Here is a 24,792-nt window from a genome sequence, read left to right as displayed (position 1 = left end):
GCTCTGTCTGTACCAAGTGATCACCATGACTAATCACTGATATCATAACAATAGTACACAATGAATGGATAGGAATGAAAACCATTCATTTTGTACAAATGTTATGTGATCACTGTGTTTGGTCACAGCAGTCACATAGTACCAGGACCGGCCTGCTACACAATCTGTTCTCTCTGCAGCACGACTGCTAGGGCCATAAGATGTCTCCCCAAAACCAGGGAGCTCTCGCTCGCCCGGCTTTTGACAATATTCAGGGCGGGAGGGGATTAATAAATAAAAGTCATCATAAACATAAATAACAGCAAAAATACGAACAGATTAAGACAAATCTTCTTCTTCGTGGAAAATGAAGTCTTTTAGTTGCATTTTTGGGGTTTGATAAATAAAATTAAATCATTGGGGATACACAGTCTTTTGGGTTGTTGGATGATGGAGAACGATTATCTTGAGCTAGAAAAAAAGTGAAGTTATTTAGGTGGCAGGAAAATTATGTTAGTTTTTTTACATTGATTTAATTGTATACACCATATAAAAACAACAAACATACACATTGTGCTCACACTTTAGAAAAGTATTTACCCTAATGCAGACCATACATGGTTTGAATCCCTAACGATTTTTCGTCCGAAAATCGAAAACTTTGTTTGCTCGGTAATCCGATGATGCCATCAATGATTTCGACCAAGTCATAAAGTTCACCCCATATAACAGGTGAAAATTCTGTTCCTTCTAGGTCACGGATCATGCGCATATTCTTTTTGGAAAAACGAGTGTACAATTTGACCATCATTGAGTCGAAAATCTTCATGAATTTTTCAACATGCCCGATCACAGAAAAGGGGAGGAACCACGAAAATCATCCGGTGCCATTGATCCACTAACAGAGCGATAATCAGCCAATTATTCTTAGGTCTGATTTTTGGACAAAAAATCTGTTGAATTTCGACCCAAGCATAGCCTGCCTTAGAGCTGGTAATGTTAGCTGTTTGGTTATTTCTACTAGTATATAATAACGTAGAAAATAACAGCTGTGTTAATTGTGCAGTGTTCCTGCAGGGATTCTCATCTCCTTATCATGTTCTATATACACCACACACTATGGAGTCTATGTATAAAAAACTCACAGTGTAGATGTCTTAAGCATTTACACATGCACAATGAATGATCACTGTATTGTTTGTAATATGATTTTTTCCTATGACTGTCAGTTCCAGCTAGTAGTGATAATGTGGTATTTTTCTGAAATACCTCAATAAAATAATACTGCAATATGGCCACTAGATGGAGCTGACACTTATAGGAGATAATCAGGATACATTTATTATACTGCAACAATGTGATGGATGCATTAGTTTTGTTATTTAGGCTTGTCTTCCTTTATCTTGCCAGTAAGTCTGTTATTTTTCAACAGAACAAGCTGTCCTGTGGATGTAGCAGTTAGGGGGTTAAGGCAACTCATTTAACACTGACAGGGGTGTTTACAATGATCAGCTTTTATTTGTGTAAAACCTTTATCCCAAAGGTTCACCTTCTGTGGTTGTCCCAGTATATGAAGTAGAGGGGTTTCTGGCAAGGCACTCCCCATGCTTTCAAGGTCTGACAATACAAGTTTCCAGTCCCATATAAAAATTCTTTCACTTAACACCAATAAGGGCTTGAATATTCCAGAGAAAGGATCTCCTCCATGAGTTTCAAAAACATAGGGCCCAGGGTGTATTTATTCAGGAGATGCATTTTAAGTCTCATTGTGTTCCCAATCACAGATGCCAGACAGTGTATCATGCCACTGCTCAGAGCTCTAAATCCAGAGGAATACCTATGTGGTTTTTCAGACACACTCAGTTCATTTTAAGCACGCAAATGTGGACCGGAACGGCCGCTTCTTATTTTTGAAATGTAAGTGCAGATCTAGGCCAGTGATGTTGTCTAATGTGTATTATCCGAATGAGAGGCAGGTTGTTGTTTTTTTTCAGGGAAGTTTGTATGCAATTAAAGGAGTTTCATGAAGGGTTTTTGTGCTAGGGGGTAACTTTCATGTCCCCTTCACCTCTGCTCTTTATACTTTGATGGGCTTACCCTCCTTGCCTTACCGGGCTACACCGTGTATCAAGTCATACCTGTTGGAGTTGATACTTCAAAAAGCTTGGTGCACATTATATCCTTCAGCGAAGGATTACACTCTCTTTTCTGCATCACATCAGCAATATTCACACATTTACTACTTATTTCTTTCTCAGACAGGCTTGAGATAGCTCCACTCAGCTTCTATAGAACTAATGTTCCTTTCAGATCATCACCCCATCACTCTAACTCTTCATTTTCCTCAGCTTGAGGGATGAAAACTTGGCAGTTGAACCCACCTTTTTTGAGCAACCATATTCACCCAGGGGCTCTTCAGTTGCCTATGGGCAGTAGAACCCTTCCTTTTTGAGCGACCATATTTGCCTACAGGCTCTTCAGTCGACCCTACAGTCCTACTTTCAGCTGAATGACACCCATGTCACTTCCCCACTTACCCAGTTGGAGGTGCATAAATGCATGATGCATGATGACTTTATTGCTTTAGCAATTTCTCAAAGGCCAGTCAGCAGAAGGTTAAAGAACTTGTGAAAACCGTTACCACACTAGAAAAGGTCCATAAGGGTACGTTGGTTCAGGCTGCGCTTTTGGACCTCATTCGGGCCAGATCAAAGGTCAAGGAGGAACTGGGAATTCATACCAAGAGTAATTTCCTCTTGACTCAAAAGCTCTTCCACGAGCATGGGAATAAACACGAGAAAATGGCAAGATCCCTCCACGCCAAACACTCCAGATCCATGCGATCCATGACAAGGAGAGTCTACTCCATCACAACACAGTGGCAATTGCAAAACAAATTCAACACTACTATGAAAACCTGTATAATTTGAAGGCGTCAGACAATTTGCCTTCTTCTGTCGATGCAAAAAAGGAGTGCATACAATCTTTTCTGCCAGGTAACTCAATGTTTGGAGGCTTCCCTTTTGGCCAAAGAGCCTGAGCAGGCCTTCAGGCTTATGAAACTTGGAAAGAGCTCAGGCCCAGATTGTCTCACTATCTAGTACTATAAATGCTTTCATCAGATTTTGGCCTCTCATTTTCTGGCTCACTTCAATTCTCTATCCGCTTCTAGTGTGCACTTTCCCTCCTTGCTGGAAGCCCATTTTACTTTGATTTCCAAGGAAGGTAAAGATGTAACTCAGGTCAAAAATTATAGACCTACAAAAATATTGGCACCCCTGCATTTCTTTCAGATAATGTACCACTTCACCCAGAAAATTGTTGTAATTTAGGCATTCCCATGTTTATGTCTTTTGTTTGTATTGGTATGACAAAAAAATTAAGAAACAAAAGCCAAATCTGACACAGTCTACACAAAACTCCAAAAATAAACTGGACAAAATTATTGGCACCCTCAATTAAATATTTGGTAGCGCACCGTTGGAAAAAATAACTGAAATCAATCGCTTCCTGTAACCATCAATGAGTTTCTTACACCTCTCTACTGGTATTTTGGACCACTCTTCCTTCGCCAACTGCTCCAGGTCTCTCAGATTGGAAGGGTTCCTTTTCCCAGCTACTGTTTTGAGATCTCTCCACAAAAGCTCTATGGGATTGAGATCCAGACTCATTGCTGGCCAGTTCAGTACACTCCACTACTTTGTCTGAAACCAATTCTGAGTACTTGTGACTTGCTTTTGAATGTGCTTTGGGTCATTGGCCTGCTGTAAGACCTATGGCCTCTGATGGAAACCCAACTTTCTGACACTGGGCCCTACTTGCGCTCCTGAATTCCTTGGTAGTCTTTCTGATAATGTCATGCACACGGTCAAGACATTCAGTGCCTGAAGCAGCAAAGCAACCCCAAAACATCAGTGAACCTCCACCATGTTTGACTACAGGGCCTGTATTCTTTTATTTTTCTGAAAACAGTAGAATGATGAGCTTTACCAAAAAGCTGTAATTTTGTATCGTCTGTCCACAGCACATTGTCCCAAATGGATTTTGGCTTCCACAGGTAAGTTCTGGTAAACTCCAGTCTGGCTTTTTATATGTTTCTGTGTCAGTAGTGGGGTCCTCCTGGGTCTCCTACTATAGCATCCCTTTTCATTCAGATGGCAAAGTATAGTGCGAGCTGACAATGTTGTACCCTGGGCCTGAAGGTCAGCTTGAATTTGTCTGAAAGTTGATCAAGGTTCTTTATTCACCATTTGAGCAATCCTTCATTGATCAGTTTTTTTTATCCATGTCCAGGGAGATTAGCGACTGTAAACGTCTTAACAATGTTGCACATAGTGGACACAGGAACATTAAATCTGGAGATGGACTTGTAACCTTGAGATTGTCCATGCTTTCCACATTTTTTGTTCTCAAATCCTCAGACAATTCCTTTCATGCTCTTTCTCTTCTCCATTCTCCATGTGGCACACAGAGACACACAACAGAAAGGTTGAGTCAAATTTTCACCATTTTAACTGTCAGTACCTGCTAATTAATACAGGTGAGTTTAATTACAAATTACAGCAGCATCACAAACTTGAAATGCAATTATTTCTTACAATTTTGAGAATGTGCCAATAATTTTGTCCAGTCCATTTTTGGAGTTTTGGGTGGAATGTGTCAGATTTGGCTTTTTGTTTCTCCACTTTTTTGTGGCATACCAATACAAACAAAAGAAATAAACATGAGAATGCCTAAACATTTGTAATTGCAACTATTTTCTGGGCGAAGTGGTGTATTATCTGAAAGAAAGGCAGAGGTGCCAATATTTTTGGCCATGACTGTATTTCCCTGATTAGCGTCAATGTTCAGCTTTCGGCAAACAGGCTTCTTCCCTTTTTGCCCAAATGGATGTCTCTTGATCAGTTGGGGTTTGTCCTGGGCAGAGAGACCCAGGACAACACCCTTAAAGCCCTGAATTTTCACCACTGCATGAGGACCAATGGGCAGAAGAGGTTTTTCTTTTTGTTGGATACTGAAAAGGTGTTCAACTGGATGGCCAGGAGAGATCCTAAATTGACAGCAGTTGCTGATGATATTTTACTGTTCCTCTTTGACCCACAATCATTTTTGCCCACCTTACTGCATGATTTGGACAATTTTAAGCTACTTTCAAACTTGAAAATTAACTATGCAAAATCGAATGCCCTTAACATCTCCTCCCTGGCTGAAGGGGTTTCATACTGCAAAAGGCACTTTTCCTTTGCGTGGAAGGCAGGTGCTATTACCTATTTGGGAGAGAGTTGCTGGCTAATCTGTCCAACCTGTATGATCTTCCTCTCCTATCTCGCATCACCCATGATTTGGACTCTTGGGATAAATGTGTTTTTTCCTGGTTTGGCTGGGCTGCCATTTTGAAAATGAATGGTTTGCCCTGTATGCTGTATATATTACATATAATCCCTATAGCTCTCCCTACAGCATTCTTCTCATCCTTGAAGCATACAATGCTTAAATTTCTTTGGCAGAGTAAAACTCATTGTCTCAGCTATACTTTCCTAACCTTTCCCAGAGCACTGGGCAAATTTGGCCTCCCAGATATCAAGAAATACCACTGGGCCTGTCATTTAGCAAGAGTGATTAATTGGTCAGTCCATTAGTGCATAAAGCACTGGGTTATGGCAGAACAGATGTTTTCTCACATCCCTCATAATTATGTCCCCAGGCTTCTGTAGACCCCCTCCTCTAGAAAATTTAAACTGCATTCTTTCAAAGGCTTGACCCTCCACATTTTCCACCTTGCCTGTAAGGCATACTCCATTCCCTCGTTAAAGGGACCCATTATTCCTCTCTCCCTCCCGTGTGTTTCAGGTAGGTGTTAGGTTTTTATTAATTTTTCAATAAAATACAATTGAAAGTGAAAGGGACCCATTATGCCCCTCTGCTTTAACCCGGACTTCCCTTCATGTCTTGGTAGCCTATTCCTACCCTGCTCATGGCCTAAATCCATGATGAGAGCTTGCCATATTTTCGACAGGGGACTCTTCCTGGATGGCTCCGCAGTGCCCACCTGATCCTCGGATATCCCAATGCTCCTCTGGACTAATTTTCAGGTTCGCTACTTTTTAAAAGCTTCACCTGTTCGGTAGTTAATGCACAGCTTTTGAATCTGCTTTCACTTCTGAAACACCTTGAGTTCATACAATTTCTTCTACTTACCTGTAATAATTTACTCCCTTGGCTCACAGTCTCATTCAAAATGAGAAAGACTTGGGGATCTTCCTTTCTGAGGAGGACTGGGAGCTGATTTACCTGATGACTCATAAGGGCTCTCTATCAATGTGCAGGAATGAAGCTTTAAGCTGCAAACTCGCTGGTATCGCACTCCTTCGGTTTTAGACAAATACCTCACCAAAGTCTCTAAAGAATCCTGGAGATGCCATAAGGAAGTTTGCTCTTTGATTCACATCTAATGGCTGTGTATGGTCTTGTAACCTTTCTAGAGCGAGGTTCACTGCATAACAGTGGAAGTTTCAAGTCTCCCTCTGGAGTTTACTCCTGCACAATATTTAATATACCATTCCAAATTCCTCAAACACCAATAATTTAAATAATTAGCCATGCATACGGTCAATGCAGCCAGACGATAGTGGAATGGTTCTTTCATCTGAATAAAATCTCAGCCATGGAGGAACTGATCCATATCTCTCAGGACAGACTCACACAGTTTCTCAATACTTGGCCAAGTTGGATACACTACAAATATGCCACAGTATGCTGCTCATCATGTTTGAGTGTGCATATGTGTACATGAGATAATGATCTACAAGGGCTTAAGCATGGAATTATCAAGTCTCCTAGCTCACAGTCTTGGTCTCCTTCCTCTGGTTACTCCCTGTCCAAAAGTGACCCAGGTGTCCCTCTGCTCCTTCATCCAGATTGGGGGCACCCTAATACAGGAGGTGTGTTACTGTCCACATCACAAGGTGAAAACAGAGGATAAAAAGCCTATTTTAATGATTGGTATCTGCAATATATTTTTGTTTTGGGTTCAATAACACTTAAAGCATTTGCATATGCACAATGAATGATCATCATATTGCTTGTAATATGATTATCTCAATCTCATTTCATCTATGATTCTCAGCTTCATCTAATGGTTATAGTGTGGTATTTTCCTAAAATAGCTCAATAAAATAATGCTGCATGACCACTAGATAAAGCTGACAATCATAGCAGATAGCCATGATATAAATAATACGGCAATCATTTCTTATTCTAGTGTAAATGCTTAAGTCATTCATATAACAAATGTTTTATACCTAGACCCCCCAAAATAACAAAGATAACAGGTCATGATGGAATACTTACTACTGGTTGTCCTGCAGCCAATCTTCCTCTCTAAAATAAATAGTAGGTAGAATTAGAAACATGAAAATAAACACTACAAGCTCATCATAAACTGTCATATAGAATGTAAAAATTAGCTATATAAGCTGTATGGCCAAACAGTTCCCGCCTGCCCACAATACATTTTCTGCCGGTGGACAGCACAAGTGGGCTAGATAGCGTATATGTATGTCATCCAACCTGTTCCTGGCTAGGGTACACTTCTCTTGTGACTGCTGTGTCCACTGAACACAGCAGATTACTGTTACCGGTAACCAGCCCTTATGAGCCAAGGTATCATGTGAGCGCTATGACTGATCATAGTGATCACATGATTACAATTACAGCCATAAATGGTTTCTATTCATGACTGCTTGTTTAGTGTCGTGAAGCTGTGATTAACTCACAGCTATCATATGGTAGCTGGCTACCTGTACCATGTGATTAGCTGTAGCCAATCACAGTATGTCAATAGTAACTAAGCTGTCATGAATGTTAACCTATGCATGACAGCTAAAGCTATTGCTTATAACAATGAACTTTACTGTTAAAAGCAATAGCAGTGAAAAAAAATCCTGAGCAACCCCCCAAAGTAGTACAGTGTCACTATGGTGACACTGAACTACTCTGATGACAGGATGTAAAAAAAAAAATATAAAAAGAAAAAGTAAAAAAAATGGAATAAATACAGTTTACATTTTTTACATACTGCCACTAGTCAGTATTACTGATCACTGCGCGCATTTAAGAAGGGGAATACCAACACCTTAGGATCTCCAGATTGCATTAAGCAAAAATTGAATGACAGTTGGCAGCAAGCAGGGAATACCTGGGAGTGGATTACAGAGAAAAGAATATACTGAAACATTCCAACAAGTTATAACAGGACTGGCTGGTGAGCACAGCCACCCAGAAACACAAGCAAAACTCACAACAGTGGTCTAGAGGTTTGCAGCGATGCTGACAGCATCTCAAGGAGGAGTGGAAGTTCGGCTTGGCTAAGCTCTGTCCTCACCCGAGATCTCAGAAGGGGTCATGTGGGGACCAGCACCCAATCAGAAAGTTGCTCCCAGGTACCCACAGGAAATCATAGAGGAACTAATCTCCCCAGGACTTCCTTCCCCTGCTGCATTGCCCCTTTGGGTCAATCGGCACCTACAGTGGGGAGTACAGACTGCACCTGCCTACAAGCACATGGTACACATCAGGAATGTGAAATGTTGGGGTAACAAACACTTCCTTAAATGTATATTGTCTTTTTTAAGTGTAGCACCACCCTCTTAGGAGTTGCTGAAGATTTAGGTTGCCCCATAGTCCTGCACAGCCAGGCAACACACATTTTCCACACAGACTTGTATCCAGGGGACAGTAAACAGCCTTTTAGCTTGGTTTTTATGTTTTATTAAGGGTAATTGAACTTGGATGGGGTAAGGGGTGTATAGGATGCCCGATGGAACTGCAACTTCCTGCAACTATGTACAAGTCTTTACACAGCAAAATTCTCTTCTTGGAGAGCTCTCCAGCCCCTCCTGGTGTACCACTCCAGAAACCAGATAATCCTCCTCTATCCAGCTGTCTAAAGGAATCCCTGGACAGGGGATTCAGTGCCTGCCACTTTAAGGTGAACAGTCCTGAGGAAGGAACTAATCCAGGTTCCCACCAGAATGCTTCTTTCCCCTTAACTGGCCCAGGGGGTATACATTCAGTCCTGTTCATATGAGCTGGTGGGTTGGTAGCTGCTTTCAGGCCTTCCGCTGGGCTGGCTCCTTCTCTGCTGCGTAAGTGGTCCTCGCTCTGGGGGCCAATGAGGTCTGAACTTTCTTCCTCTCCAGCACCACTGCCAGGAGGTGAGCCCCTTTCCAACTGGGCCCTCCCACTGGCTCCTGCTTCTCAGCCTTTTCTCTCCATCTTCCACCCAAACTCTCCTGCTACAGAGCAGGCTCAAACACTCTTAAGGGCTGTACTGACCCCATGCCAAGCCTCCTGCTTGGGGGTTGGCCAGGATCCCTTGAGAGTGCAGACCAGCCACTCCTCACCCCTCCCACTGCTTCTAGAACTTTCTCCAAAATTTTAGAGCAGGGGAAAGTTCCAGAAAGCTGGTCTGCAGATCATCCCTGATCGAAATTTGACCCTCTCTGACTATCACCGTAGGTTGCTACTCAGCCTCTAGCTAATAATAATCAGCTAGCTCCCACTAGATACATAGGAGGGTGCTACATACGGTTAATGTCACCTAAGCTGATCACAAGGCTTTAGAGGCTGATTTTAGCTAGATTACAGCAAAGGTGCAATTGATCATTTTGGGGTAAAATCAAGTTCAACAAAATTCATTCCCAATAGATGGTGAGGCCTGAGATAAGCAGTTCTAAAATCATAAAGATTGCTCAGTTCTTACACTTACTCTTGTATACAAATACTCCACAAATAACAGCTGCAACAACAAGACAGATGATGGCAGGAACAATCACAATGGTCCATGGTCTCATGTTGGGTTCTGAGACAGAAACACAGTAGAATGAAACATCATAAGACACTTACGGGTATTCTAATCAAATGATAACATAATTATTACTGGGAAATATAACTCATATGCAAATAAAGAACATTCAGCTCCCTTCCACTAAAAATTTTAAGTGAACAGATTTTCTTGGCGTTAAATCTAGGCAAACAGTTATATATAGTAGTGTAGCACACACGTAGGTGTTGGCTGGTATTTTGATGAATGTTTTCTGGCTCAACCTGATAACTCCCCAGGCTCCCTTTATTAACATGTACAGGAATAGCATATTCTGATTTTATTTAGCTGGTGTACTCTTAAATAGTATATATTATATATTGATATTGTGGAGAATTCAGCTCAACGGTAGAAGCAGTTTTAGTAAACTGTGGTTTTAGAACTTGTAGGCCCGCTTCTATTAAAAATAAAGCCCTTACATCAGGGTTTACCACACAGGATTATTCACTATCAAACAAAGTCAAAATAATACGGAGCCACTTGTCTCTCTCTCTCCAGCAGTGCGACTGCTTAGGCCCCAAACCTTGCTCTTTGACTTTTGATTGGTCGCTCAGACCGTCTCACCCAGCTTTCCTGGCTTCCTGGGTTTTCCCTGCTCTTAGCTTTTAGTTGCATCACCCTGCAGCAAGGGTCCACTTTTTGTCCTCTCCCAGCCTGACACCTCCTGGCTTTTGGGTGGAGCTTGCCTGTCCCCTCAACAGGGCAGACCCGTCTCCTGGGTGAAGCACACCTGGTTCTGAATGGGAGCCCTGAGCTATGCCTAAGATTATTAAAAAGGCTGTGTGCCTGGACACGCACCCTGCTGTTCTTCACCAAGACATGGATACTGAGTTGGAGATTTCTTCCTTCCCAAAGCATGTAGAAATCTCTTAAAGTGGAGTTCCAGCATGTGCAAGCGCAGTGGGCACCAGTGTGAAGCCGCAAGCTTTTTCTTTACAGGGTTGATGGTGAGAACCCCCTGCATGGGAAAATGTGCATGTGAGCTTTTGTGTTACTTTTAACTAAAAGTGGACAGAAAAGGCACTGAAAATGTATCTCAGGTGTGCACTAAACTCACTGTTTTTGCGCTAGCAATAAGCTAAATTTCCACAATCATCACAGTATACATAGAAAAGTAAGAAGCTACTGAAAAAGCTATGTTGTTGTTTTTTTCTGTTTTACTCACCCCATTTCACACTGAGAGTTTCAGTCCCCAGACTGCTGTGGTCCACATGACAGTAGTAAGTGTCTCCCTCCTTGGTTGGCACTTCCACACCGACTCTGATCTGATAGGTGCCATCAGGATGGGGGAGAATTGGACTCATTTCATCTGAAGGTACATGGTCTACCCCATTCCTCATCCACTTCACATCCACAGGTCGGGGGTCAAATCCATACGCCAGACAGTGAAGTCTTGTTATCTCATCGGACTGAGTACGACCCCACACCTTTACCTCTGGAGGAACTGAAAGGAAAGTCAAAGACATGATAGAGATTGTAACCACACATGGGAATATATTTTATATCTCATGTAATGCGCAAAGGCAGGGGAACTGCAAGGATAACATCATACTATGACATCCAGTACGTTAAAAAGTCAACAAACTATAGCCTAATTTATTATGCTTTGCCTATATCTCCCTAAGATTATTACCTTGGCTTTCACATCAAGAGAGGATAATTTACTGTATATAATCTGTATATTCATATATTCATCTTTCAGCTCACAACAATTTCAAGATCACAAGGATAACAAAAGGGTCCACCCAGCACTGAAATTATGTGACAGAAATTATGTCTATCTACTGTACTCAGGGGCGTATTTACCACAAGCCACTTGCCTAGGGTGGCATTTTTCAGGGGGGCAGCACCTCTCCCCAGAAGAAGGGGTGGAAGAAGGGACACGCACGTCATGGGAACCAGGTGGGATCCGAGAGAGGTTGCGGGCTGCTTTATGGTTTATGTAGAGCCTGACTCTCATTACCGGGGATATCCAGAGCTGTGAAGATGAGTGTCCTTCTCTCTATTGCTGGGGGGGGTAGTGGAAGGATCTCCCAGGTGGGGGGCAGGGGTGTTGTTGGTCAATGTCTGGCTCTTTCTGCAGGAGAGGGAAGGGGGGTGGTGTTGGTTCATGTCCGTGGGGGCAGACGATCTTTGTGTTGCCTAGGGCAGCACAAAATCTAAATACACCACTGACTGTAGTATTGATGATCATATGTCCCCATAAAGGCACTGTTAGTTCCAAAACAAAAACAATCAACAGAGGAGTTGCATGAAATACTAAGTTCCTTTCCCCCCTTTGAATTCATAATATGTCTTCAGTTTGTGAAATTAGCAATGCTTATGCTTCTCAAGAAAAACAAATGGCTATATACATGTAACATTGTAATGCAAGTATCACAGTACTGTTCCTGTTTATAAGCTTTAGTACATTACAGTACAAATACAATTTCTCTATCTGACTAGCTAATAGCATGCAAACGTCTTAACAGAGTGAGTCTCTAAAACAGCAAAATTATCTTTAGCTCTATCTTTTGTAATGGCAACATGGAAGCAACCATATTTCAGTGCAATATCAGTAATCAGAATAATCAACCCAAATGTCTGTGAAGGTTCTAAAGGGGAAATTGGTAGGATGCAGGCAGCTGCATCCAGAAGGAAAGACCTGGTGCTGGAGCCTGGAACAGGAGAGCATGAAATTACCCCCGTTTTATAGGACCTCCCCACTGGCAAAGATCCAGGATTCAAAGGAAAATGGAGATTAATTATTTTGACCAGGAGGGAGCAGAGGTATCAGAAGCTGGGATTCATCAGAAGGCCTTCCAGTCTATGATGTAAAGGAATTTTCCCCAGGAGAGCTTGGAATCCAGGATCTGGTGGACTTCTTATTCCTGGGATGGATTGACAGGAGGTGTGGTCAGAGATGAAGGACAGGAAAACTTGTTCAAGAATAACGATTTACTGTAAGAAGCTAAATATAAAAGTAGGTGGGAATATTGTAATTTGGAAGTAAATGGAGCTTGTAACAAACTGGATTGATCCTTGTGGTAATAACATAAGGCCAAATTTCATAGAGGGAGCTTTAAGTCAGAAATTTTTTGTTGCAAGCTAAACTATGTACCGGGGTTGAATAACTGTATCCTTTTGTCGATGTCAGTCAGTTTTATTTTTCGGAGTAGATAATGTAAGTTGACTCTGAACTTGATAATAGATCTGATTCGTATTCTTCTATAAAGCATCCAGGGCAGGAACTTCCAGTTCATTCAGTCTGCCCACTGGATTGCAGATGATAAACTGAAGGAAACAGTAGCTCCAAGGATTTACAGAGACAGAAGGATTACAGAAGTGCAAGGTGAACTGGACCCCACAGTCAAACACTTTAGAAGTTGGCATCCCATGAAGTTTGAAGATCTCTCAAATAAATATTAGCACCAAAGCAGCTGCCAAAAGGTAGAGATAAGATAGGTGGGAAATGGACCATCTTGGAGAATTTACCACTACCCAAATTATGGTACGGCACCAGGGTTCTTCTGGAAAAGGCAGTGGCAGAAGGGGCCCTGCAGGAGCTTGAGAAAATTTTGCCTGGGCACAGACCAGACAAGCTTTAAAATACTGTTCTATATCCTTTCACAGCCCAAGCCACCAGTTCTAGATAGGAGAATAAATATTCTATGAACTCTGGGATGTTAGGAAAACTTAGAAACATGGGCCCAGCAAAAAAAAGTTTGGTGTATATATCCACAGGCATAAAGGTTTTGCCAGGAGGAATGGTTGAGTCTCATATAGAGGTTATATCGAGGTTATGGTTGAGTCTCATATAGAGGTTATGGTTGAGTCTCATATATAGGATTCAAATAGATGGAGCAATAAACTTTGGCTCAAAAAAAGTTTCAGAGTCTTGCATGTCAAATAAATGGGAAAGAGCATCTGCACATGAAGGTAATGACTAGAGATGAGCGAATTATTCAAAAATTTGATTCGGCTGATCCTCCGAATTCGCGGAATAAATTCGATTCGAGGCGAATATATTCGCTGCGAATTTAACTTATAAAAAGGGTGTTTCTAGGCTTCAGAGAGCCTTTATATTAGTGCAGAACACTGTACCTTTAATTTAAATGCCCTTGGAGTCTGCTGGGGAAGAGAACTAATACTGTCAGTCAGTATGACATGCAGATGAGTGCCGTCGATCTAAGAATCACCGCACACTTCACTCATTTGGGCAGTCACGGGGCCAAAACCAGAGTGTGGAGCCACAGTGTGGCGGTGGAGGCAGCAGCAATGGGAGGCCATAGAGCACCCTATGACAAAATGGAACCCACCAGCAGTGTGAGGAGACCTGAAAGTGGCACATGGCAGAGTGTGGCGATGGAGACAGCAGCAATGGGAGGCCGTACAGGGACCCATGACACACTCTGGACCTGGCAGCAGCATGAGGAGGCGGTACAGGGGCCCATGACAGATTACGGGCCTGGCAGCAGCAGTGGGCGGGCGGTGGATGCAGCAGTATTCGGAAGCCAAACACAGGCCTCGGTTAAAAAGCGGAAGCCGTCAGCAGCGTGAGCAGACGACAGAGGCACATGGCGCAGGGTGGCGGTGGAGGCAGCAGTATTCAGAAGCCATAAACAGGCCTAGGTTAAAAAGCGGAAGCCGTCAGCAGCGTGAACAGACGACAGAGACACATGGCGCAGGGTGGCGGTGGAAGCAGCAGTATTCGGAAGCCAAACACAGGCCTCGGTTAAAAAGCGGAAGCCGTCAGCAGCGTGAGCAGACGACAGAGGCACATGGCGCAGGGTGGCGGTGGAGGCAGCAGCAATGGAAGGCCATACAGCACCCTATCACAAAATGGAACCCACCAACAGTGTAAGGAGACCTGAAAGTGGCACATGGCGCAGGGTGGCGGTGGAGGCAGCAGTATTCGGAAGACATACACAGGACTAGTTTAAAAAGCGGAAGCCGTCAGCAGCGTGAGCAGATGACAGAGGCACATGGCGCAGGGTGGCGGTGGAGGCAGCAGTATTCGGAAGCCATACACAGGCCTAGGTTAAAAAGCGGAAGCCGTCAGCAGCGTGAGCAGACAACAGAGGCACATGGCGCAGGGTGGCGGTGGAGGCAGCAGTATTCGGAAGCCATACACAGGCCAGGGTTAAAAAGCGGAAGCCGTCAGCAGCGTGAGCAGACGACAGAGGCACATGGCGCAGGGTGGCGGTGGAGGCAGCAGTATTCGGAAGCCATACACAGGCCTAGGTTAAAAAGCGGAAGCCGTCAGCAGCGTGAGCAGATGACAGAGACACATGGCGCAGGGTGGCGGTGGAGGCAGCAGTATTCGGAAGCCATACACAGGCCTAGGTTAAAAAGCGGAAGCCATCAGCAGCGTGAGCAGACGACAGAGACACATGGCGCAGGGTGGTGGTGGAGGCAGCAGTATTCGGAAGACATACACAGGACTAGGTTAAAAAGCGGAAGCCGTCAGCAGCGTGAGCAGACGACAGAGGCACATGGCGCAGGGTGGCGGTGGATGCAGCAGTATTCGGAAGCCAAACACAGGCCTCGGTTAAAAAGCGGAAGCCGTCAGCAGCGTGAGCAGACGACAGAGGCACATGGCGCAGGGTGGCGGTGGAGGCAGCAGCAATGGGAGGCCATACAGCACCCTATGACAAAATGGAACCCACCAGCAGTGTGAGGAGACCTGAAAGTGGCACATGGCAGAGTGTGGCGATGGAGACAGCAGCAATGGGAGGCCGTACAGGGACCCATGACACACTCTGGACCTGGCAGCAGCAAGAGGAGGCGGTACAGGGGCCCATGGCAGAGTGGCGAAGCGTAAGCAGCTTAAATTGAAGGCCATACAGAGGCCTATGTTAAAAATAATAACATGTTTGGGGCATGATTCATGGCGGATTTAGTCAGTTGTGTCAGGAACTGGTGGTTTGAAATCCAGACTAATCCACGCCTGATTCATTTTCACAAACGTGAGTCTCTCCACACTTTGGGTGGACAGTCGTGTCCTCCGCGGAGTTACAATACCTCCTGCCGCACTAAACACGCGCTCCGATGCCACGCTACTGGCCGGGCATGACAGCCTTTCAAGGGCAAATTCAGCTAGTTGGGGCCAAAGGTCAAGTTTCGTTGCCCAGTAGTCAAGGGGATTGTCTACCTCGGTTGGCAGGGTGCTGTCCAAGTAGGCCCAAGCCTGTTGTTTGAGGTCCTGCTCCAGGTCCACCTGATGCTGCTGCTGCTGCGGCTGGTTAGTAGTTTCCTCACTGCGCTGGTGAAGAAAGCTACTCATCATCGACTGCAGACTGAGGCAGCCGCTGCTGGTGGAGCTGCCACTGCTCCTACCACCCCACCCCTCCCCTGCTGCCATGGCAGAGGAACGCGAGCGCACAGGGCCCACAGTGTCTGAGGATGGACGTTGGCGCAGAAAGGCAGAGACCAACTGACTACATAGGTGGTTTTTATAGTACTTTATTTTGGCCTCCCTCTCAGCAGGTGTGAAAAAGGCCACCATTTTTGAACGGTAGCGAGGGTCCAACAAGGTGGACAGCCAAAAGTCATCCCTCTGTCTGATGGTTATTATTCGGCTGTCGCTACGCAAGCAACCGAGCATGCTATGAGCCATTTGTGCCAAGGAATGCGAGGGACTCCCTGCCTCCATCTCCACAGCATACTGCCACGGTGCGTCTGGGTCCTCTGTCTCCTCCTCCTCCTCCTCTACCAGATGCTCCTGCTCCTCCACTCCTGTCCGCTGAGTGGAAAAACCACCCATTTCACTCAATAATTCCTGAGCACCAATGTCCTCCTCTACCTCCTCCTCTTCTTCCTGTCCTGCCCCCACAGGGGTCATGTGGCGTTGAGATCTGTGCGCCACGTCTACCGCCCTCTGACCAGCCATTGTTAACAGCATTTGTTCCAGGACGTGCAACAGAGGAATGACGTCGTTCATCCCATAGTCCTGCCGACTCACGAATAGCGTGGCCTCCTCAAAGGGCCTGAGCAAGCGGCAGGTGTCACGCATGAGCTGCCAATGGCTGACATCGAAGTTACACAGGGGAGTACCTTTATCCGATTGTAACATCAGGAAATCGGTGATGGCCTTTCGCTGTTCGTAAAGGCGGTCTAACATATGTAGGGTTGAATTCCACCTTGTTGCAACGTCGCAGATCAGGCGATGCTGTGGAATTCCGTTCTGCCGCTGCAGCTCAAGGAGGGTGTGCTTTGCGGTGTAGGAATGGCTGAAATGCATGCAAAGTTTACGTGACATTTTAAGGATGTCTTGCAGTGGGATGGTGGATTTTAGGAACCGCTTGACAACCAGATTGAACACGTGAGCCATGCATGGCGCATGGCACAACCTTCCTTGACGCAGAGCAGACACCATGTTCTTTCCGTTGTCGGTCAACATGGTTCCGATTTTTAGTTTGCGCGGAGACAGCCATTTGTCGATTTCTCTGTTCATTACACTCAGAAGTTCCTCCCCTGTGTGACTACGTTCGCCAAGGCATACCAGGTGCAGCACAGCGTGACACCGTTGCGCCCTGCACATGTGATATGCCGGTCGGGTAATGGGACTTGGCACGGGGGTGGCGGCTGAGGACACGGCAGAAGAAGAGGTGGTAGAGGCGGACATCTTTGCTGGACCAAGGACGTGCAAACGTGGAGGCAAAAGCGGCGTGACCTGTCCAAGTTGCTGGTGCGGCTGTGCCGGCACCACGTTCACCCAGTGGGCCGTAAATGACATGTACTGTCCCTGACCGTAGTTACAGCTCCACACGTCGGCGCTGCCGTGCACTTTGGCAGAGACCGACATGCTCAAAGACTGGCCCACCATCTCTTCTACATGTGAATGCAGGGCTGGCACTGCCTTTTTGGCGAAGAAATGCCGGCTTGGCACTCTCCACCGTGGCTCGGCACAAGCCATCATTTCTCGGAAAGGTGCTGAGTCCACCACTTGGAAAGGGAGGGACTGCAGCACCAGCAACTTGGACAGGAGGACGTTCAGCTTCTGCACCGTCGGGTGCGTGCTCGCAAACTGTTGTCTCTTGGAAACGGATTCCAAGAAAGACTGCTGACGGAATCCATGAAGAGGAGTAGCAGGAGAAGGAGCATCTGAACGAGCGGAAGATGCCAACGAGCGACAACTCCCCTCAGCAGAGGTGTTGGAGCCTTGACTGGCTGATAGAGGGCGATTGACATCGGGTGATGGAGCAAGTAACGGAGCGGGTGATGGAGCGGGGGCTGGGGCAGGCAGAACCGCCGTATCTTTATCACGGTTTTCCCAGGCCACCGAATGGCGACGCTGCATATGCTGACGCAACGCTGTAGTCCCAACATGGGCCCCCTGGCCACGCTTGACTTTCTGGCCACATAGTCGACATACGGCTACGTTTACTTCCTCGGGCGGCTTGACGAAAAATTGCCACACCGCCGAGTAGGAAACTTTGCCCCCGCTACTCCTCACTGGCTGACTGCTACTTCCTCCGTGCACACCGGCACCACTACTGGCCGTGGTGGTAGGCTGCAGTGGAGCTGGTGCTCTACTCCGTGGCCGTTTGCCTCCACTGACACTGCTGCGACCCTGCTGCCTCCTGGGCAACCCACCGACTGTTTTGCTCACTGGCAAGCTGGCACCCTCTTCTCCTGATGATGCGGAAGCAATAGCCTGATGACGACGAGGCTGCCAAGTGCGATCAGCCTCATCATCATCAATTAGGGTCTCCGCGTCACTACTAGCCCCCTCGGCTGTGTGTAGGTCAGGAGACAGACCTGTCTCTAGACCGGCTACCGAGCCACTCTCCTCGCCAGTACTTCTTCGCCTGGCTGCTGAAGAGGCGGATGTCTCCCCCCGTTCCTGACCGCACTCTGTTAGCTCTTCCTCACTGTACAGTGGGGCTGAGCCCACAGCATGCGATACTTCGCTTGGTGAGGGAACACCAAAGGACAGGGGCAGGTAGAGGACACGTGATTTCAGTGGGCTTGCTCCCGGGCCATGCCAACTAATGGTTGTGTCTGACGTACCCACCGACCGTTGGCTGTAGGTGTCAGAGGTGACCTGGGAAGAGGAAGACGACCGAGTCAACCAATCGATGACGGCAGGGTTGTCGGTGGAGATACGACCGCTGGATGACACCGGGAGCACTGGCCTCTGGCTGCGACTAGTGCTGCCTCGACCCCTTCCTCTGCTGCCACGTCTGCTCGCTCCTGAAACATTGCCTCCTCTGCCACTCCTCTGCGTGTTGTCTGACATACTCTTTAATTCAATAGTGGTTGTGAAGCAGAAAGTAACGATTCTGTGTCCCTGAGTAACAATTCTGTGTCCCTGAGTAACGATTCTGTGTCCCCGAGTAACGATTCTGTGTCCCTGAGTAACAATTCTGTGTCCCCGAGTAACGATTCTGTGTCCCTCAGTAACGATTCTGTGTCCCTGAGTAACAATTCTGTGTCCCTGAGTAACAATTCTGTGTCCCTGAGTAACGATTTTGTGTCCCTCAGTAACGATTCTGTGTCCCTGAGTAACAATTCTGTGTCCCTGAGTAACAATTCTGTGTTCCTGAGTAACGATTCTGTGTCCCTGAGTAACGATTCTGTGTCCCTGAGTAACGATTCTGTGGCCCTAAAGTCTCTGTGGCCCTAACTCTGTCCCTAATACAGACAGGTCTGTCTCTCTTGAATGACCGGAGGCTAATGGAGAATTCTAAGATGGCCGCGATTTATAGCTCCACCATTACACAGTGCTGGCTGGCTGGCTGCTGATTGGCTAATGCGATCACATGTCATGAATGAATGCATTATGGGTCAGCGCGCCTTGTCTGCGCGCCTTCCCAGAGATCCCCGCTCCGTCGCCACACATGTCGCCGCCATTTTTGGGAAAATTCGATTCGTGCATCCGAAGTTTGCTAATTTTCGGATTCAGCGCAAATCAAATTTTTCCTAATCTTCGAAACGAATTCCACTTCGCCATGTTCGATTCGCTCATCTCTAGTAATGACACTATCAAACCAGAAAAATAATAAGCACCAACAGGCCTATCTATGATTGAAGTGATGTGCAGATTGAAGGTGTTTGCAGGTTCTTATGATCTTATAGATTGTGATTTGCTGATGCAAACCTTCCAAGTGATATTGCCATTCTTCCAGGCCAAGTCATTTTTCTCTACTGGAGCAAACTTCTTCGAGAAAAAAGCCACATGGGTGCTTAAGTCCACTAGGGGACTAAGAAAGGACTGCTCCAACTCTTACAGAAAGTAGCTCCTACAGAACTTCAATAGAGAAAGGCTTGGTAATGTCCGGCCTCAAAAGAACAGGCCATAAAGGAAAGCTTGTTTTAGCACGAGAAACGCTTCTACGGCTTCGGGTAGCCAGTTCTTGGTATTGGCGTTCTTCCAAATAAGAGCTATGCTTGGGGCCATGAATTGAAGCAGAAGTTGGTGAAACTTAGGAAGCGCTGGGTAGCCTTGAAGCTGCTAGGCAAGGGCCAGTTGTTCATAGCAGCAACCTCTTCAGGATCCATGGAGAGTCCATCCTTGCAAATCGAATTTCATAAAGATTTGAGCCCCACAGAGACAATCAAACAATTCAGAAGTGAGTTGCAATATGTAACAATTCTTTATTGTGATAGCAATCAGGCTTTGATAGTCTATGCAGGGGCAAAGCCAACCACCTTTCTTCCCAACAAAGAAGAAACCCACTCCGGCGGGGCATGTGGATTTTGCAGATAAATCCCTTTCTTAAGGTTTTCCACAATATATTCAGACATGGCCTTGGTCTCAGGAAAGCTGAGGTGGTATATCCGTCTACAGAGACACTAGCACAAGGAATTAAATCAATGACACAGTTATTCGGCCTGTGAGGTGGAAGCTGCTCTGCCTTAGGCTTAGAAATAATGTCTGAGAGACTGTTAGACCTATTAGGCATTCAGAAGTCCAGAACAACTCCTTACCAACTGCAAGAAACCCACATTCAGAACAATTTGATCGCATGCTTTTAGATATGTTCAGGAGATGCTCAGGATACTCCTGAAAAGATGAAACAAGACAGGAGCCAGTATATTTTAGAAGTCATACATGCCTACTGTATAATAGAGAACAATGCCAAAAGGTACTCCTTCTGTATGTTCATGTTCAGGAGGGATGCCTAACTGCCAGTTGACCCAGCATTTGGCACGTCCTCAGACCAAACTTCAATGACTGTTTAAGGAAGAATCTGAAAACAACATACGAGAAAGCCCAGGCTGCCTCAGACATCCGAAGGGCAGCAAAACAAAAGATAATGATGTGAAAGTAAGGATACAGGACCTACTGCCTAGTAATAGAGTGCTGCTGAGGAATCTGGGCATCCCTGGGAATCATAAACTAGCTTATATGTGGAAGTCTCAGCCCCATGTTAGTTGCCCAAATTGCCGGAATACCAGATTCACCTGGAAGGAAGAACAGGTCCATAAAAGACTTGGCACTATAATCAGCTATTGTCACTTGCAGAAGCAGTTTGTGTGCCTCCGCAACCACATTCATGGCCTACCTAGGTTGTATCTCAAAGACTACGTCCAGTGACTAGATATCAGTCTTTGTCACCCCCTTGCACATCTAAGTGAGCCATCCACAACATCTCCAGAATACACCCCTTTTTAACCAATGATACCACAAAGCTCCTAATACACTCCCTGGTTATCGCTCGCCTCAACTACTGCAACTCCCTCCTCATTGGCTTACCTTTACATAGGCTATCCCCCCTCCAGTCCATTATGAATACTGCTGCCAGGCTCATCCACCTTACCAACCGTTCAGTGTCTGCTATCCCTCTCTGCCAATCCCTCCACTGGCTTCCACTCGCCCAATGAATAAAATTCAAAATACTAACAACAACTTACAAAGCCATCCACAACTCTGCCGACAGCTACATCACCAACCTGGTCTCAAAATATCAACCAAACCGCTCTCTTTGATTCTCCCAAAACATTCTGCTCTCTAGTTCCTGAGTCACCTCCTCCCATGCTCATCTTCAGGACTTTTCCTGAGCTTCTCCCATCCTATGGAACTCCCTACCCAAATCTGTCCGGCTGTCTCCTAATCTATCCATCTTTAGACTATCCCTGAAAACCTCTTTAAAGAAGCCTATCCTGCTTCTACCAAGTAAACAACCATTTATTTCCTCCATCAGCTCATCCCCCGAAAAGCTATTAAACTTTTGTATCACTCAACCCTTCCTCCTAGATTGTAAGATCTAACGAGCCGGGCCCTCTGTTTCCTCTTTTACCAAATTGTATTGTAACTGTAATGTCTACCTTCATTTTGTGAAGCACTGCGCAAACTGTTGATGCTATATAAATCCTGTATAATAATAATAATAATGGACATAACTTCACTTCTTCTGACAAATGGCGGGAGGTTCAAATTCCTATGCTAACGTGAATCATTTGGTTTTGTGTAAATGCTAACTTTTAAGTTTTCTGTTAGCTGTTCATTTAAGTTAATCTAAAGCTATAGACATTATATGCCATTGGACGCTGCCCTTGTTTGGAGATCAAAGACTTCTGGAAGGGGGAGCGTGTAGCCAGGTGCTTGTCTAAGAATGACAGTGAGAGAAACAATGGCTGCAGCTGGTCTCTGTAGGTTCTGAACTGCAGTGCTGAACTGGTTAACAGTTATTTCAGCAAAAGGAGGGAGCTGCTGATCTGGAAGAATTCATTAGACGGAGTCATGCAGCAATGCACTGTGGGAACTGAGGAAAGGCTGTATTGTGTAATCAAAAGCTTTTGAACTACATTACCCAGAAAGGAGATTGCTGGGAGGAAGAGAAAGAATTGTGCAACTGGGCCCCAATGCTAGCCAGCTGAGGAGCTAGACTAAAGACTGCTCCTTTACAGCTGCTAACCAGAGACCTTTACATATGCTTATGCTAAGGGGTACTTCTCAGGAGACATTGAACCTGTCCTAGCTATTTTCCTAGAGTGCACACTAGACTAGTTATAGTATTATTATCCACACTGCAGTTTATAGCTATATGTGCTGCTTAATGCTGACTTAGCTAATTTATGAGTTAATTCCAGTCTAGTGGCATAGAACTCTATTCTAAGTTACCTTGGCATAGTGATTATCGTGCTCATTTATGCTCAAACCACCATTCATTCTAATCAGTACCAATACTCTGTATTAATTTGCCATTGAACAGACTTGTGTCCCTTTCTGGTACTAACTCACAGCCTATTTAAAGGTGTCCATACTGGTGTTCTTATTAGTGCTTGCAGTAACTTTTATTCAACAATGTGTGTCAGAGGGATTGAGGTTATTTTTGGAGTCAAGGCACACAACAGAGAACCCAAATTAACAAGTGACTCCTTTGGGGGTAGCACTACACTTAAAATAGAGTTATGTACCACTAGACTGGATTGAACTAATGAACCAACAAAATCAGCAATAAAGAGTGCATATAAACCCTAAGTGCAATGTAAATAATGGTGCTATAATTTGTTTAGAATGCAATCTAGGAGAATGGCTAAGATATAGTGCATGATCCCTTGAGAGGTACCTTGGAGTATAAGCAATAGATAAAGGTCTCTGTGTAGAAGCTGAAAAAAGGAAATCTTCAGTCCTAACGCTTCAGCCAGCTAGTGTTGGGGCCCAGGTACTGGTGATGTACATGACTAGAGTCCCAATTACACCTGCAGGCAGCAAATAAGACTACTAAATAGATGTATGGCCAGTTCCTAAATGGCTCAGTCTCTTTCTCCAACAGCAGATAGTGAATCCCCACAGCAGCAGCAGCTCACCAGTCCCACCAATATTGCAGCTCGCATCCGGTTACACGCAGCAATTAATCCACTCTCTTCTCTGCACCCAGGTGGCTCTGACTGTCAGCACCCCTCAAGACTCCGGATCCCGCTCAGGCCGCCGATATGCAGCAGTGATGGTGCACCCTGGACAGCAATGTGCACTCTCGAGTCACCCTCATGGCACCCAGGAAAATGCAGCTTTCCTCTCCTCCCAGCAATCTCCTCCCTGGGGGAATGTAGTTCAAAAGCTCTTTGTTATACACAGTAGAGTCTCTCCTCAGGACTACAGTTCCAACAGTACATTACTGCCTGACTTACTCTATTGAAATATTCCTGCTTAGCAGCTCCCTCCTTTTGCTGACATAGCTATTAACCAGTTCAACAGCACAGTGCAGCAATTACAGAGAGCAGCTGCAGCCAGTGATGGTCTCACTCTCATACTCTCATGTATAATTTTTTGTTATAATATATAGTCACCTTTCTTCTTCAGCTCGTTTATTCCATATTTGATATATTGTTGCAGCTTTGGAATACAGAATCCCTCCAAATAATACTTTGATCTCTCTCCATCTCTGTTTTCAGGACTGTTCCATTCTTGTGTAGTGATCTCAGCCTTGAGCGTGATTGGGATATAGATCCATCTCTGTGTGTCCAGGTAGGCAAAATCTGTCTCATCATACCCAATGCGCAGATATCTATTAGTGTTGCCATCATCATTCAGTTCACAGCCAAACATCACCTGGAAGTAATGGATCCCTGCACACAGCATGAGAAAAAAACTGTTACATAGACGTAGAATAAGTCACATAGGGGTAGATTTACTAAAACTGTCGCACTCAGAATCTGGTGCAGCTCTGCATGGTGGATAATCAGCTTCTAACTTTGACAATAAAACTTGGAAGCTGATTGGTTTCTATGCAGAGTTGCAGCAGATTTCGCACTATTCAGTTTTAGTAAATAAACCCCATAATGTCTGACATGTCATAAGTAATTTGTTATGAATACATTATGGTTTTGTACACATTTTCTTTATTTATAATTATGGTCAAGATTTACCACTTGCCCTTCAGAGGATTTACCCCCCTTCCTGAACAGGCCATTTTTTGCATTACTGCGCTGCGTTATTTTAATCGACAATTGCATGGTCAAGCAACGTTGCACCCAAATGAAATTTGCGGCCTTTTTTC

At 45.2% G+C, this 24,792-nt stretch overlaps 1 protein-coding gene across 1 annotated transcript in view; it reads right to left on the bottom strand.

The window, feature by feature from the left end:
- Window positions 1-263: 263 nt before the first annotated feature.
- Window positions 264-24,792, bottom strand: part of LOC149460292 (class I histocompatibility antigen, F10 alpha chain-like) — a 29,502-nt gene continuing 4,973 nt past the window's right edge. Inside the window, exons 2-6 of the mRNA XM_089679896.1 lie at window positions 24,083-24,361; window positions 11,028-11,306; window positions 9,749-9,841; window positions 7,330-7,359; window positions 264-450 (exon numbers count right to left, since the gene is read on the bottom strand). Of these exons, the coding sequence (XP_089536022.1) occupies window positions 389-450; window positions 7,330-7,359; window positions 9,749-9,841; window positions 11,028-11,306; window positions 24,083-24,361 (743 nt within the window). The 3' untranslated portion in view covers window positions 264-388. The remainder of the gene's footprint in view (window positions 451-7,329; window positions 7,360-9,748; window positions 9,842-11,027; window positions 11,307-24,082; window positions 24,362-24,792) is intronic.

The sequence above is a fragment of the Staurois parvus genome, unplaced genomic scaffold (assembly GCF_062004578.1).
Source record: "Staurois parvus isolate SC_StPar_1 unplaced genomic scaffold, SC_StPar_1.0 ptg000232l, whole genome shotgun sequence".
Lineage (NCBI taxonomy): Eukaryota > Metazoa > Chordata > Amphibia > Anura > Ranidae > Staurois > Staurois parvus.
The sequence above is the reverse complement of the archived record's forward strand: the minus strand, read 5'-3'. Positions and strand labels throughout refer to the sequence as shown.